Source organism: Protopterus annectens, chromosome 11.part0 (genome assembly GCF_019279795.1).
Source record: "Protopterus annectens isolate FY-2018-M chromosome 11.part0, PAN1.0, whole genome shotgun sequence".
Taxonomy (NCBI): domain Eukaryota; kingdom Metazoa; phylum Chordata; order Ceratodontiformes; family Protopteridae; genus Protopterus; species Protopterus annectens.
This window is the reverse complement of record NC_056745.1, coordinates 1,159,061,754-1,159,077,743: the sequence shown is the minus strand read 5'-3', so window position 1 is coordinate 1,159,077,743 and position 15,990 is coordinate 1,159,061,754. Positions and strand designations below refer to the sequence as shown.

Sequence of the window (15,990 nt, the reverse complement as noted above, 5' to 3'; positions counted from 1 at the left end):
ACAGGTGTGGGGTAGCCACATTCTTTGATTTCCTGTCCTTGCCTATTTAAGTGGTACAGTGTGAAATATTTTCTGCTTAAAAACCTCAGCTTTGGCCGGCTAAGAACTTGCTGTATTCAACTGGATGTATAAGAGAATTTAAGTACCTTTATCTGCACTTTTTTTTCAAAAAATACAGTATTTAAATTGATTTTAACTGTGTTGCAGGAATATTAACTGAACTGGAAGTTAGTCAGTGTTTGCTGAATTTTGTTATTTGCTAGTAATTACAGGTGTGGGGTAGCCACATTCTTTGATTTCCTGTCCTTGCCTATTTAAGTGGTACAGTGTGAAATATTTTCTGCTTAAATCCTCAGCTTTGGCCGGCTAAGAACTTGCTGTATTCAACTGGACATATAAGAGAATTTAAGTACCTTTATCTGCACTTTTTTTCAAAAAATACAGTATTTAAATTGATTTTAACTGTGTTGCAGGAATATTAACTGAACTGGAAGTTAGTCAGTGTTTGCTGAATTTTGTTATTTGCTAGTAATTACAGGTGTGGGGGTAGCCACATTCTTTGATTTCCTGTCCTTGCCTATTTAAGTGGTACAGTGTGAAATATTTTCTGCTTAAAAACCTCAGCTTTGGCCGGCTAAGAACTTGCTGTATTCAACTGGATGTATAAGAGAATTTAAGTACCTTTATCTGCACTTTTTTTTTCAAAAAATACAGTATTTAAATTGATTTTAACTGTGTTGCAGGAATATTAACTGAACTGGAAGTTAGTCAGTGTTTGCTGAATTTTGTTATTTGCTAGTAATTACAGGTGTGGGGGTAGCCACATTCTTTGATTTCCTGTCCTTGCCTATTTAAGTGGTACAGTGTGAAATATTTTCTGCTTAAAACCTCAGCTTTGGCTGGCTAAGAACTTGCTGTATTCAACTGGATGTATAAGAGAATTTAAGTACCTTTATCTGCACTTTTTTTCAAAAAAATACATTATTTAAATTGATTTTAACTGTGTTGCAGGAATATTAACTGAACTGGAAATTAGTCAGTGTTTGCTGAATTTTGTTATTTGCTAGTAATTACAGGTGTGGGGGTAGCCACATTCATTGATTTCCTGTCCTTGCCTATTTAAGTGGTACAGTGCAAAATATTTTCTGCTTAAAAACCTCAGCTTTGGCCGGCTAAGAACTTGCTGTATTCAACTGGACGTATAAGAGAATTTAAGTACCTTTATCTGCACTTTTTCTTTCAAAAAAATACATCATTTAAATTGATTTTTACTGTGTTGCAGGAATATTAACTGAACTGGAAGTTTTGACTCTGCTCTTCAGTTAGTCCCTCCCACCCTCCCTCTTTTTGTTCTGGTGTTAATCTTAGTGGCCTTGAAACTGCCCACCCCTCTTGTAAATTTGTGTTTCGATACTCCTTCTGGGCCCATCTCATTTGCTCACTCAACTGAGTACAGTGAGATCATATTCTGATTTCAGGCACTCCTACTGTGTACAAAGAGAGCATCTGGGAAACAGAAAAAAAATAATAATAATTTAAGCTTGTTTCCTGCCTTTCCTGTTAAGTGGTATAGACTATTTGTAGGCTTCTGAGCCCCCAAGCCCTTCTGTGTTGGAGGGAAGCCTTCTAGCTTAGTTTTTTTTCTTATAACTAGCCAGTTTTCTAGTTTCAGCACTCAAATCTGTTTCTTTGATCTCAGCACTTGTTCAGAAAAAAAAAGTCATCTGCTTTTACTGTACTTGTGTTTCTACCTACTTTATTTTTCTTTTGCATCATCTTAAAAGTACTCAATTGTATTTATTACTGCTTGGTGTAACTCATTCTAAGCCTTTTGGTTTAAACACTTGGGCTTCGGACCAGTTGTTTTGCACTGAGAGGGTTTGTGGTCTGCACTGTAGTGGCAGAACAGGTAGCTTACATCCTTCTAGGTTGGGAACTGCTGATTGAGGGCTCAGTGTCTGTTATTCTAAAAGTGTATTAATTCTGGTTTAAGCACTTGGGCTTTCAGGCCAGTTATTTTACATTAAGAGGGTTCGTGGTCTGCACTCTTTTGGGAGGAGAGGCTGGACTCTGCCCTTCTGAGCTGGGAATTTCTGGTTAAAGGCTTATAGTGCATGCATATCTGAACTGCTTCTTACTGAAGTTGGTGCGCCTTGTTTGCTGTGGCATAGACTGGATTCAGGCCTGCTGGATTTAGCTTTGTTTGTGTAACTTGAGCACTAATCCAGGCATTCTCTAAAGTATTCAATTGTATTTATTACTGCTTGGTAGTAACTTGATTAAAGTGTAGCTATCATTCTAAGTCTTTTGGATTAAGCACTTGGGCTTCAGACCAGTTGTTTTACATTAGGAAGGATTGTGGCATGCATTGTGGTGGCAGGACAGGTAGCTTTAATCCTTCTAAGTTGGGAACTGCTGATTGAGAGCCCAGTGTCTGTTATTCTTAAAGTGTAAGCACTTGGGCTTCAGGCCAGTTATTTTACATTAAGAAGGTTCGTGGTCTGCACTCTTGTGGGAGAAGAGGCTGGACTCTGCCCTTCTGAGCTGGGAATTTCTGGTTAAAGGTTTATAGTGCCTGAATATTTGAACTGTAGCTTACTGAAATTGGTACACCTTGTTTGCTGTAGCATAGACTAGATCCAGGCCTGCTGAATCTAGCTTTGTTTATATGCTTGTTGTTTGTTTGCTTGTTATTTCCCTGGAATGCTAATTCCACCTAATACGCAGCTTCTCAGTGCTTCTGTGAATCACTAGTGATATCTGCATTGCTTACTGTACTTATTTCCTTGTTTCACTTGAAAGAAAGTTACTGTTTGTCGTTTTTGCATTTAAGTTACCTGTAACACATTGCACTTAAGTTACCTGGCACTTGCTCACTAAAGCAATTATATAAGTCAGCACTAAAAATTAAAAGCACTACACCCTCACTCCCCACTGGCCCTTGTTTTCAATTATTAAAGAATTCCCAATATTATTCTAGCATGTCCAAAGGACAGTTGTCAATCTCCTCTCCGGTCCAGCTGGTGAATCTGGGAATCTTGAGGCAATGTTACAACTGCCTCATGTACACAGACAACCCTCTCCTCCTCCCAACAAATTCCAACACATGTGAGAGATGCAACCATATAGCCAAACTGAAGGAAACCACACTCACTACAATTCCAGTCTCACATAGACCTACTACAACAGTAAACCAAACACATAATCACACAAAAACATACTCAGAGGCTCTAAATAGAGATCTGCCTAAGCAGCAGAGACCTCCAAAGCAGACACCCAAGCAACCGCTACCCCAAAACAAAACACGTGCAACACATATCTCACAAAGCCAGTCACAGCCCTTAAGACTAAACAACACACCTGATACACTTGTAATAGGTGACTCTATCGTCAGGCACACTGACGTCCCGCTCACCAGGCTGAACAAGGAGAGGGTCAAGGTGAGCAGCCTGTCGGGCGCTAGGATCCACCACATAACACAAGCACTCAGGTCACTCCAAGGCAAGTACAAATATGACTCAGTCATTGTCCATGCTGGGGTGAATGACCTGAGACGTACATCCCTGGACTACATGAAAAGAGACATAAAGGAGCTCTCTGAGCATGTAGCCCAGGCCGGTATGACCCTGACCTTGAGTAGCATCTTACCCTCACCAAGAATGATGCCACAATTTGAAGACAAGATGATCAGTTTCAACAATTGGCTTAAGTACTGGTGTCATTCAAAGGGGATCCAATGCCTGTCAGCTTGGGATGATATGCTCGACAAGCCACGATGCTTCGCTAGGGACGGCTTGCTAAGGCTCTTGCTACTCCCATAGTGCCTTTTTTAGGCAAGGCTCAAAAGACAAACCCACCTCCATAGGTATCACAAGGGATAAGAAACTAAGAGTAATGCTACTCAACGCCAGAAGTCTAAACCTCAAGATGCACGCACTCGAAACTCTCCTTAGCATGGAGAACATCGATATCTGTGCAGTAACAGAAACCTGGTTCAGGGCTCCCGAGAGCACCCCAGCACTACAAGGTATACCTCATACCATGCTTTTTGGCCCCAAAACTTGGACCAAACCACAAAAGGAGGGGGGGTATCAATATTCATCAAAGATACCCACACCTCCAGGTTGGTGGCAAAGCACGAAGCATCAGAGACTATCCATGTGCAACTAACAGTGGGTAAAACTGCCTTCCAGTTTATAGCCTGCTACAGACCACTCCCAAACCCAGGAACCGCACTCGGCCTTCCTGAGAACACTGGAAAATATGAAGGTCTCTCCAAACACCATTATATTGGGTGACTTCAACTACCCAAACATAGACTGGGAGCATTACTCTAGCTCCAACACCGTAGCCCAAAGGTTCCTAGAATTTATAAACTCAAATGCTATGGAACAACTTGTTACCACTCCCACAAGAGGAGAAAACATACTGGACCTGATCATCACCAACATGGGGACTCTATGCTCCAGACCAGAAGTGTATCCCCTCACTGGTAAGATCAGACCATAAACTAATCTCACTGCATATTCACATCCCGACCCCACCCCCTGCCCAGAAAACCACAGTGAAAAACTTCTCTAAAGCAAATTTCACACTCCTCAAAACCGAGGTGGAATCCTTCAAAGCCCCCGGGCCTGTGGAAAATATGGCCCAGACCACAGAATCCTTTATAAACGCATTCTATGAACACCTTCAGGAATGCATGGATCATGCGATCCCAAATAAAACCAAGACCCAATCCTCCAAAGGCAGACGTCCTGTCTGGAGGACTCTAGCCATAAACAAACTATACAATAGAAGGAGGAAGCTACTAAATGATAGAGCAAAATCCCAAAAAGGGAAGGCATCACTGATCAGTATTAGCAAAAACTACGGGCACTCATAAAATTGTCTAAGGCCAGCTTCGAGAGAAAAATTGCACAGGACACTAAGGATAATCACAAGGCTTTCTTTAGTTATGTTAGGAACCTGGGTGGTAATTCCCAGATATGCTCAGAATTAGTCCAAAATGACAAAAAATACACTGAACCCACAGACATTGCCAACATCCTAGCTGACAGGTTCAGCACAAACTCCCCCCCCTCCCCACCAAAAGGGCAAATATCTATCCCAGCAGAGTGCTGCCCCCCTGACATCTCAGATGCTCAGGTAAGAGCCGCCCTCTCCAAAGCAAAAAACACAGCATCAATGGGACCAGATGGTGTCCCGGGCTGCTTCCTACATGAACTCCAAGAAGAGCTAAACCCAAACATAAAAGTACTGTTCAATCTCAGCCTTACTACAGGATATGTGCCCAAAGAGTGGCGTACAGCAACAGTGGTCCTTCTACATAAAGGTGGTGCCTCAACGGATCCTGGAAACTATTGCCCCATAAGTCTGACTAGCTTGGTCTGCAAAGCTATGGAAAGGATCATCATGGACCTCATAAATAAAGATATTGGGGACCTACAGACACTGGATCCTACCCAGTTTGGCTTTGTTAAGGGCAGATCCTGCCTCTTAAACCTGGTTGATTTCTTTGAAACAGTCACCAAGGCCATTGACGAGGGGAAGGTGGTCCACACAGCCTACCTGGACCTTGCAAAAGCCTTCGATACAAAACCCCACTCGGGCATTATAGATAAGCTCACCAGCTTAAATATAAACCCCTATGTCACTAGATGGATTGCAAACTGGCTCAAGGACAGAACCCACATGGTTAGAATTGCTGGAGCCATATCAGACTCCAAACCAGTTACAAGTGGTGTCCCACAAGGCTCAGTCCTGGGACCTCTCTTGTTCGGTATATATTTCTTGGAGGTACAGGCCAACACAGAAGGACTGTGGCTGACCAAGTTCGCAGATGACTGCAAACTGGGCACCATAATCGACTCTCCAGCCGACACAAGCATCCTCCAAAAGGGCCTCATAGAAACAGACAACTGGTGCCAGAGCCATGGCCTCAAGCTAAATGCCAAAAGTGTATAGTCATCCCCTTTGGCAAAAACAAAGTGCCCACAAATTACCACATAGGTGGTAATCCATTAAGTACAGAAGAAGTAATTAGGGACCTGGGGACCCAAGTTGATAGCAATCTCTCATTTGACAACCACATGGCCAAAGTGGTTAGAAAAACATTTTATACAGCCCACCTAATCATGAAGGGATTCACATCTAGATCAGGGGAAGTCATCGTGCCTCTTTACTCATCCCTCATCAGGCCCATAATTGAGTACAATGCCCTTTTTGGGATGTACCTTACCAGACACCTGCAGCAACTGGAAAGACCCCAAAAGTACCTCACCAAGAGGATCAAAGGGCTCAAACAGATGCCATATGCTGCCCGGTTAAAGAAACTCCAGCTCTACTCAGTGGCATACCACCTGTTCAGAGGCGATCTGTGCCTGGCGTATAAAGCCATGTCCAACCCGGAATTAATGGACATGCTGCACCTCAGAAAATCCAAATCCCATTGAGCTACGCGCTCGAGAGACTTGAACCTCAGCACTGAAATAAATAGGACATGCTGGAGGGACAGATTCATAACCCAGAGGCTCCCTTCACTCTGGAATAAAATCCCAGTCCAGGTTAGGCAGAGTCCCTCATTGACTCTCTTCAAGAGGAATCTTGATGAGTGGATGGGAGATCATAGGTTTACCCCGGGTATCACTTCTGTGTCACTGTTAGACAGAGGCACAGTATATTAACCTCGAAAAAGGGCATAGCAAAATAAATTTAAAATGGGTGGCAAAAGCCAAACACATTCTGGCTAGGCTTATAAATGCCCTAGGGCAGATAGCCTAGTATTTACCTATGAACCTATGAACCTATAAAAATCAGTTAATTCATATAAAGATAAAAACTGTCTCATCAAATTAAATAGGAAACTAACTGGGCTAATTATGTCAAACAAAGCCAGCTTTGAGATTAAAATAACCTTTCAGGTGTAAGATAACCATAAGGCCTTCCTCAGTTATGTCAGAAGCCTCAAAAGAAGCACACAGCAATGTGCTGAACTGGTAGTTAACAGTGCCACATTCAATGAGCCTGTCAATATAGCAAAATATTTTAGTGGACTAATTCAATTCTAACTTTACCCATCTCTCATCCCCAACCATCCCCTAGTTAATACCCTTAAACATAACCCCTCCAACTATTACTGAGGAACATGTCCTGATTGTGCTCGCTAAAGTCAAGAACACAGCCTCAATTTCTGCTATAGCATCCCAAGATGCCTCCTGAACAGTCTAAAATATGACTTCTCAGGACCCCTATAGTTACTATTTAACTATAGTCTTAAAACAGGCTTTGTGCCATGAGAATGGATGACTGTGAAAGTCATCCCCCTTCATAAGGAAGCACCTTCATCAGATCCTGGAAACTACAGACCCATCAGTCTGACTAGTCTTATTTGCAAAGCCATGGAAAGAATTATTATGGAAATTATTAACAAGGACATAGGAGACCTCCAGACATTGGATCCATCCCCATACGGCATTGTCAAAAGAAGGTCTTGCTTAGTGAACCTGGTGGAGGTCTTTGAAAAGGCCACTAAGGTAATGGATGAGGGGAAAGAAGTGCATACTGACTATCTAGATCTGGCTAAAGTATTTGAGAAATACCCCACTCGGGCATTATTAACAAATATAAGGAACTAGGCATAAACCCCTTTATAACATGCTGGATAGATATCTGGCTCATAGATAGGAGCCAAGAGGTTAGGGTCAGTAAGATCACCTCCACATAGAAGCAAGTCACCAGTAGAGTCTCTCAGGGCTCTGTGCTGGGCCCAGTCCCTTTGGTATCTACTTCTCTGAGGTCAAAATCAATGTCAAAGGCCTCTGGGTGACCACATTTGCAGATGGTTGTCAACTGGGAGCAGTCATTGAATCCATCCAAGATGGGAATACCATTCAGGAATGTCTAAAACAGAAAACATTTTGTGCTGAATCCAAGGCTTAAAACTTAATACCAAGAAATGCATTATAGTACCTTCTGTGAGATCGCACACCCCAGCTAACTATTTCATCAATTAAAATATTCACTAGTCTGGGATCTGGGAATTCATGTAGATAGTAAACTAGCCTTCAACCAACACATGTCCATGGTAGCAACAGACTCCTTCGATGTTGTTCAACTTTTAAGTAAGGGCATGGCATCTAGGTCGACAGAAGTCATTGTATCACTGTACTTCAGTCCTCATCAGGCCCATCATAGAGCATAATGCTCCCTTCAATACATACCTCACTAGACATATGGAGCAAGTGGAACATTAAAAAAGGTTCCTTACAAAATAAATATTTGCATAAACACAATATCTTATGCTGATCACCTCATATCCCTGTCTCTTTACTCGGTACCCTGGACCCTGTTTTAACGAACCGTTTGCACATCTGCAAAAGAAACAGCATCAGAACCACTAGATCAAAAGACCTACATTTTGCTTTGATATAAATAGGACATGTTGGAGAGACAGATATGTTTCTCAGTGATTTTTCATTCTTTGGAACAGGCTCCCCATCCATGTGAAGCACAGTTCCTCACTAACCCTATTTAAGTGCAACTTGGACCAATGGATGGGTAATTGGAAAGTCACAGAGGACTTGGACAGAGGCGATCAGTAAATCATCCACTATATAAATCAAATTTGTAGGTCACATTTGAGTCACACAGCTAGGCTTATAAGGGCCCTAGTGGTCATTAGCCTAGTATTCACCTATGAACCTATAATCCTACAGCCTGTTGCCATAAGCCAAGGTCATGCCCCCAAGCTAGCATTTTGTTTATCAAGGCTCAAAGGAGTTTGGTTAGATTTTCTTTGATTGTGTATTAGCAAAAAATTCTTATATCTGGCCCAGTTAATTTCCAAGACATTTTCTTCATGTCATCCTGCTACCATATTTTTCTCTTAGACCTGTGGTTGAGTAAAAGGCTACCTGTGGTATGTACACATACAAGTATTTCACTCAACTTAAAAGAACCCCAAAGATTTCTAACCAAGAAAATAAAAGTATTTAAATACATCAACTAGCCTAATAGATTAACATGACTGTCCTTACACTCAGTAGCCTATTGACTGCTCCAAGTCCAAGGTCATATGTGTCTCATTTTTGAGACATGAAATACCTAGTTATATTTCTTTGAAAACATCAGCAGCTTTACAAACATGTGCAGTAGAGACTTAAATCTACACCAACAAATAAACAAGACTCGTTGGAGGGATAGTTTCCTAACTCAACGTATTCCCAGAATATGTAATAACTTACCACTGTAGGTCAAATAATGTACTACTTCGGTTACATTTAAGGCTTGTCTTGATGGATGGGTAAATACAAATTTATACTAGGGTTATCACATATAGCCCTGCTCAGTTTGTGAAGTAAGCACTATTATGTGCTTAAAAAGGCTGGAAAAAACTTTAAAGAGTGTCTACTAAAAGGTGCATATGGCTATACATCTTATGACCCCGCAGTTTTCTTGCTTAGTATTCTTGTTATGTTCCAAAAGGAGCCAGAAATAATCTGGTGACATGAAACTTGAGGGTTTTTTTATATGATCTTTGCTCCCCACATACCTGCTGAGCACTGCACCTTCCAAATCAGACTCAAGCTCATTTTTCAAAGCCACCTATAAGGGTTGTGATTTAAGCAGCCATGGGGATTGTTTGGTCTTCAGCAACAAAGCAATGAGGACACATTAGTATTTGGACTTAGCCTTACTCTGGGTGGGGGGATGTACAACCCACATTACTGCTGGTGCTGCAGTCCCTCCCCATACACAGCTGCATGATCTTGTGCACGTGCTCAATGAAGGCTGCCACCATTAGTAGCCTGGTGTTCTCAAGCATGCCCACATGTCAATGACCTGCCTTCTACCCCTGAAGGACTTGTGATTGCTCATCCTTCCTGCCACCTTTATCAAGCATCAAGGCTGCTAATTGAACTCTGGTCATGTGGGCTAGAGTTCAGTGTTTTATGCCTCCACGCCACCACAGCAGGCTGAAACTTGTGCTAAAGAGGTCTTTTGGCCACCACTACATTGCTTCCTAATTGTTACTCTATAACAAACTATACTCTATAACAAATCAGATTTATATATGACAGAATTAATAACTTTTATCCTATGTATTGTATTTGTAACAGTGCTTTAACTTGTTTAATGCAACAGTTTTTCTGTATGTGTGTATGGAGAATTTCTTCTCAGGCCTCCGCTGAAAATGGACTGGTATCCAGTGAGACTATCCTGGTCAACAAATGTAAAATAAATAAATAAAACAAACTGGAGTATTTTAATTTTATTTATGGCAGTAACTACCATGTGTGTTGCTATATAAGGGCTATCTCTCCTTGTCTCTGTTGTACTCCGCCAAATGTCTTTGCTTATCATGAAGTTTGCACAACATTTCTCTGCAGTTATGTTCATTGTGTCCTGCAGCTGACTAATAATTTCATAACGTTTTGACAACGGGCTGAATTCAGAAAGGTTGCCATGAGGTGTGCACAATGTATCCACCTCACTATAACTTTTTGGAATTCAGAGACAACCCTACAGCAGTGTTTTTGCAAAAAACCATGCAGCACCATGTTGGGCTGTCGATGTAGCACTGTTATATGCAAATGAGACATTCCAAGGGAGAGGCATATGCTAATTAGCCAAGTGTTCTCCCCGGAACTGCCTATGGTAAGGCAGTAAACTCAATTCACTTGGTTGCATGAATTAGCATAGCTGCTCCTGGTTGCTTACAGTAATGCTCCATGTTCATCCATCATGATAGAAATAAGTGCTGGTGAGTGCAAAGGTCAGGTAGTGCTAGGGGGGTGTGCAGGAGTGGTCTTAGGTCAACTGGTGACCTAGGCAAAAGGGCTCCATGGCACCCCACCACCACACCACCCACTGCCCCCAACCTGGTCTACCTACACCAAATAAATACTGGAAAAGTGCCCCTAGTAGACCGGCACCCTAGGCGGCTGCCTAGTTGGCCTATACCTAAGGCCGGCTATGGGTGTGTGAGTGCATGAGGGCATGTGAAGGGCTGCACATGTGACTGTATGCATAAGTGTGCATCTGCCTGGGAAGTAACAACAGGGGTTAATGAGAGGGTAAGTTAGGTAGGTGTGCATGCAGGTGTGTGCGAGGGGAGTAAATGGGAGGTGCCTGTGCTTACACGACATATTAACTATCACAGGTAAGTGCTGATTTGTACTCATTGTAGATAACAGCAGTAATGATAATAATTAGACCTTTGCTCACTGTGACTAATATCTCTCTGAATACAATATTATCGCATTGTGTAAACGGGGCTTTTTTACTGCAGCCCTTAATGCAATCAGTGGGGTTCTTTCAGTATCCCCAGCAATATGTCTCAATGACAATTTTCCCCTTTAGGTTTTCTGATTTAATTAATGAATAACTGATAATTGATTTTGGCTTTGAATTCACAGCTGATCTGGAAGACATCACAAGAAAATTAAGCAGTTTTTTTAGATTTAAACTGCATTTAAACTATAGTTGTTTTTATGGCAAGCATAATTTTTGAACACTAAGCAGTTCCTATTTTCTCCTGTTGTATACTTTACTAATTTTACTGATCTATCAACATTTCTTTTGTGTTGAATTTATATCTGTTTGTGTTCTACATATATCTTTGTTTGTGAAGACGGAAGTTAATATCATATTTGGGTAACTGAGGAAGTATCCCAGTCTGTTTGCATAAGCGTGCCATTCATTGCATCATAGTTTCCATTCTTTTAGGAAGGATGATCTGTGTTAATTCTTCATATGATCTAGTAAGAAATAATGCTTTGTACCAAAGATTATAGACTGTCCTATGATCAAAAGTTACATTTTTTGGAGATTTGTTTGTTGCAGTAAGTGTACTGCCACCTGGTAACATATCAATGTTGTCAGTACGATAAAATACATTTTCTAGTAAGGATGGCTTATTCTTTTGCTGTTAGCTCTTCTTGTTCATGTTTTAATCATTTCAGCAATTTGCTAGAAATGGGAAAGAGAATGCACTGCTTCTTGTTTTCTTTTTACAATGTGTAAGAATTATTTTATATTGACGAAAAGACTATTAATGCTTAACGACCAATCCAGTAAAGAAACCTCCCTGGATAAGTGAAAGTTTTTATGATGGCAACAGTTGTTATCTACACAAGGGGGAGACCATCAACTGACCCAGGGAACTACAGACCCATAAGCTTGGCCAGTCCTATCTGCAAGGACATAAACAGAATTACTATGGACCTGATCAAAAACATAGGAATTCTCCAAACACTGGACCAGACCCAATTTGGCTTTGTCAAGGGGAGGGAGGGTCTTGCCTGTTAATCTAGTGGACTTCAAGAAAATTACCAGGTCTTGGATGAGGTTAAACAGTACACACCACTTTTCTAGACCTGGGTAAAGTTTTCAACACATTCTCCCACTCAGGGATCATAGATAAACTTACTGTGTTAGGCATATACCACAGTATCTTACCTTGTTGCATCAGCCCTTCCATCATAACCTTAATACTTTGTAACCTCCAATCATTATCACTACCAAAGGTCTTGCAGGGGAAAGTGAATCAGTGACCCTCAGTAGCCAGCAAGACAGCAAAAAAGGAGCTAAACTGTCCTTTTCTTATGCTTTGTATTAGTATTCAGATGTCACAAACACCAACACAGACAGCATACATAAGTTTTTGTACACAGCCCTAGAATGCTGATCACAGTCACTTCACTGACCCAGACGACAATTCAGTAAGTAAACTCTATTTTGCCATGGCAGAGTCAGGCATGACTTAATTCCCTTGTTTTCACTGAAGAAAGGATGAAAAAATATGCCTGAAATATGTCATTCTTGCACCATCCCCAGATGGTTCTATTTTGACCCAGCCATACCCTCAGACCCACATTACCCTCTCCAACAGATAATTACCACTTAAATATGTTTTTCATTTCAAACATGGTATTTAGTCTGTCTGCAGTCTTTCAACACAGAAACAACCATTTATCAAGTGCTGGAACTACATAAACTGCTTCTTGTAACTTCTCTAGTAGATGATGTATGTAAAGACAAAGTCAATGCACTTTGCCAGTATACCCACAGCTCTGTATTGTTCAAACCCAGGCTTTTACCACTTATTTAACTGAGTTGTGTATTCCTAAAATCACTCACAGTATGACTCTAACAGAAATGCAAGGCAAAAGTGACAAAATAACATGTAATCTATTGCTGAGTTTGATATTATAGTTTTAGTGTCTATTGTATGTATAAATCAAGTGCTACGAACTAGTACGATTCTACATGATTGTAAATACGTTCAGCAAACCACACCAGATGGCATTGGCATGTCCTCACATACACACACACACACACACACACACACACACACACACACACACACACACACACACAAAACTAGGTTTCCTTTCACAATGACAAGGTACTTACATAAGTGAGACACAATGAAGTATTCCATTGTTGACAGTCACATACCTTGTAGCTGGCACTGGTCAGTCTCTGCAGTTTAAACTGGAAAGGGTTGTCCGACCCCGTATTGTAGACATTTATCGCAGATTCTGCTGCTGCATTAGCCTCTAGATCAGACAGAGGAGCCTGAATCAGTTTTGCAGTGGGATTAGCAAAGCATTCAACAAATAGTGCAAAAACAAGGCTCAATATAACAGTAAAATAAGTAGAAGACATTACTGCATCAGAAGAGTGTAATGTATTTTGATGAATTCAGATTTTGTAATGTGCTTAGATGGCCTCTTTCAACAACTATTTGTAAATAACATCTTCCACAGTTCTTAACCAGATTCTAGTATAACATGTTAATTTTTAACAAGTTCAACAGGTTATTGCCCTGTTTGAAAATTCTGTTATAAGGGGTTTGCTAAATCAACATCTGGTTTTCCAATAGCAAATGTTCTTTATAAGTTTTTGTTTTAATTATATTAATATATATGGAGATGTTTGCAAAACTGCATTTTAGTATTAATATTTTTTCTTCCTCAGTCAGTTCCACCCACAGATTATATGGTGTTAAATTACATGAGCATCCATGCAAACGGACATAGAGTAAAAAATGTTAAAGGGCAACCAGATAAGTTTCCTGCTAAATCCTGCTATCTACTACTCAGGGACAAATTTAAACAAACATTAGGAAAGGATTCTTCACAGCCTATTGCTGGACAGATGCATGTTACCTTTACCCCATGTGTAGTAAAAGAGACAAAAGTCAAGCACAACATTCTCTGTACACCCCTGATGTGTTGCTGTTTGGATATTATTGTTTTCTCAGTGTTCTTATTTTGAGCCACTGTATTTTCCCTTGCTGAAGGACATGTAATGTGTGAGTCAATGCAAGTAAAAACAAAATGAAAACTCCAGCAAAGCTAGAACTTCCACTGAGTGACCTCCAAACCTCTTGTGTCGGAGGCACATGGGATATATGCAAATGACCCTTATGAACATCAGGTGTTTCAGCTAATTGGCAATTCTGCCAATGGATAGGTAATGTTTATGTGTGTAGATATATGTGTATACATATGCATTTTTTATGTATTTTGTATAAATGGTGCAGTATGTATTTGGCATTATCTATATATTATATATTTATATATTTTTATATATTGTTTTCTATTCATTAACATGTATATCCATGCGTTTTCAAGGATGATTGAATGCTTATTTGTAAAATGTTTTAATTGGTGAATAGGGGTTAATCTAACTATTAAGGGTGTGGGCTGTAATATAAATGATTAGTTCTTGCAGGGTAGTTTTGTTTGATGAAGTTTGCTCAGTGTACCTTATGAAAGCGCTTATTTGTTTTCACTGTGTTGTTGCAGTAAAATTATTTGTGTTTGTACTTTACAGGTGTGTGGCTCATTTTGTTGTTTTTATTAGTTGGTGTTTTCTTTTTGGTATAATTGGCAATTCTGAATGCCCATGACTTCTTTCGTCATTTAATGGACAATTTCAGGCCAATAAATCCAAACACCACTAGCTGTAGATATGCATATTTTTGCCTTGTTATGACCTCCACAGCACAAGGACAGTGTTGGACTAAGCATAAGAAACACAGGGCTGTTATACCAAGCTGATGTCCATTATCTTTAACATCACTGCAAAAATATCCCAAACAACAAACTAAAACAATAAGTGAGAAGGTCACTGAAAAAACAATCAATAAAAACAAAATGAAAACTCCAGCAAAGCTAGAACTTCCACTGAGTGACCTCCCAAACCTCTTGTGTCAGAGGCACGTGGGATATATGCAAATGACCCTTATGAACATCAGGTGTTTCAGCTATTGCCAATTAGCTGAAACACCTGATGTTCATAAGGATCTATTACCAATTAGCTGAAACACCTGATGTTCATAAGGGTCATTTGCATATATCCCATGTGCCTCTGATACTTGAGGTTAGGGAGGTCACTCAGTGGAAGTTCTAGCTTTGCTGGAGTTTTCACTTTGTTTTTACTGATTGTTTTTTTCAGTGACCTTCTCACTTATTGTTTTAGTTTGTTGTTTGGGATATTTTTTGCAGTGACTCTAATGATAATAGACATCAGCTGGGTATAACAGCCCTGCATTTCTTATGCTTAGTCAAACACTCTGCTTGTGCTGTGCTGATGAGGTCGTAACAAGGCAGAAATATGCATATCCACAGCTAGTGGTGTTTGATTTTATTGGCCTGAAATTGTCCATTAAAATGATGAAACAAGTCATGGGCATTCACGATTGCTGATTAGCTGAAACTCATGATGTTCATAAGTGTCATTTGCATATATCCCATGTGCCTCTAACACAAGAGGATTGGGAGGTCACTTGGTGAAAGTTCTAGCTTTGCTGGAGTTGTCATTTTGTTTTTACTGATTGGTTTTTCAGTGACCTTCTCACTTATTGTTTTAGTTTGTTGTTTGGGATATTTTTGCAGAGACCCTAATGATAATAGACATCAGCTGGGTATAACAGCCCTGTGTTTCTTATGCTTAGTCAAACACTCTTCTTGTGCT

General features: G+C 40.4%; 1 protein-coding gene across 1 annotated transcript in view; it reads right to left on the bottom strand.

Annotated features, from left to right (window-relative positions):
* Positions 1–13,773, bottom strand: part of LOC122815758 (kininogen-2-like) — a 340,159-nt gene extending 326,386 nt beyond the window's left edge. The window contains exon 1 of the mRNA XM_044088520.1: positions 13,465–13,773. Coding sequence (XP_043944455.1) covers positions 13,465–13,674 — 210 coding nt within the window. The 5' untranslated portion in view covers positions 13,675–13,773. The remainder of the gene's footprint in view (positions 1–13,464) is intronic.
* Between the last annotated feature and the right edge of the window lie 2,217 nt (positions 13,774–15,990).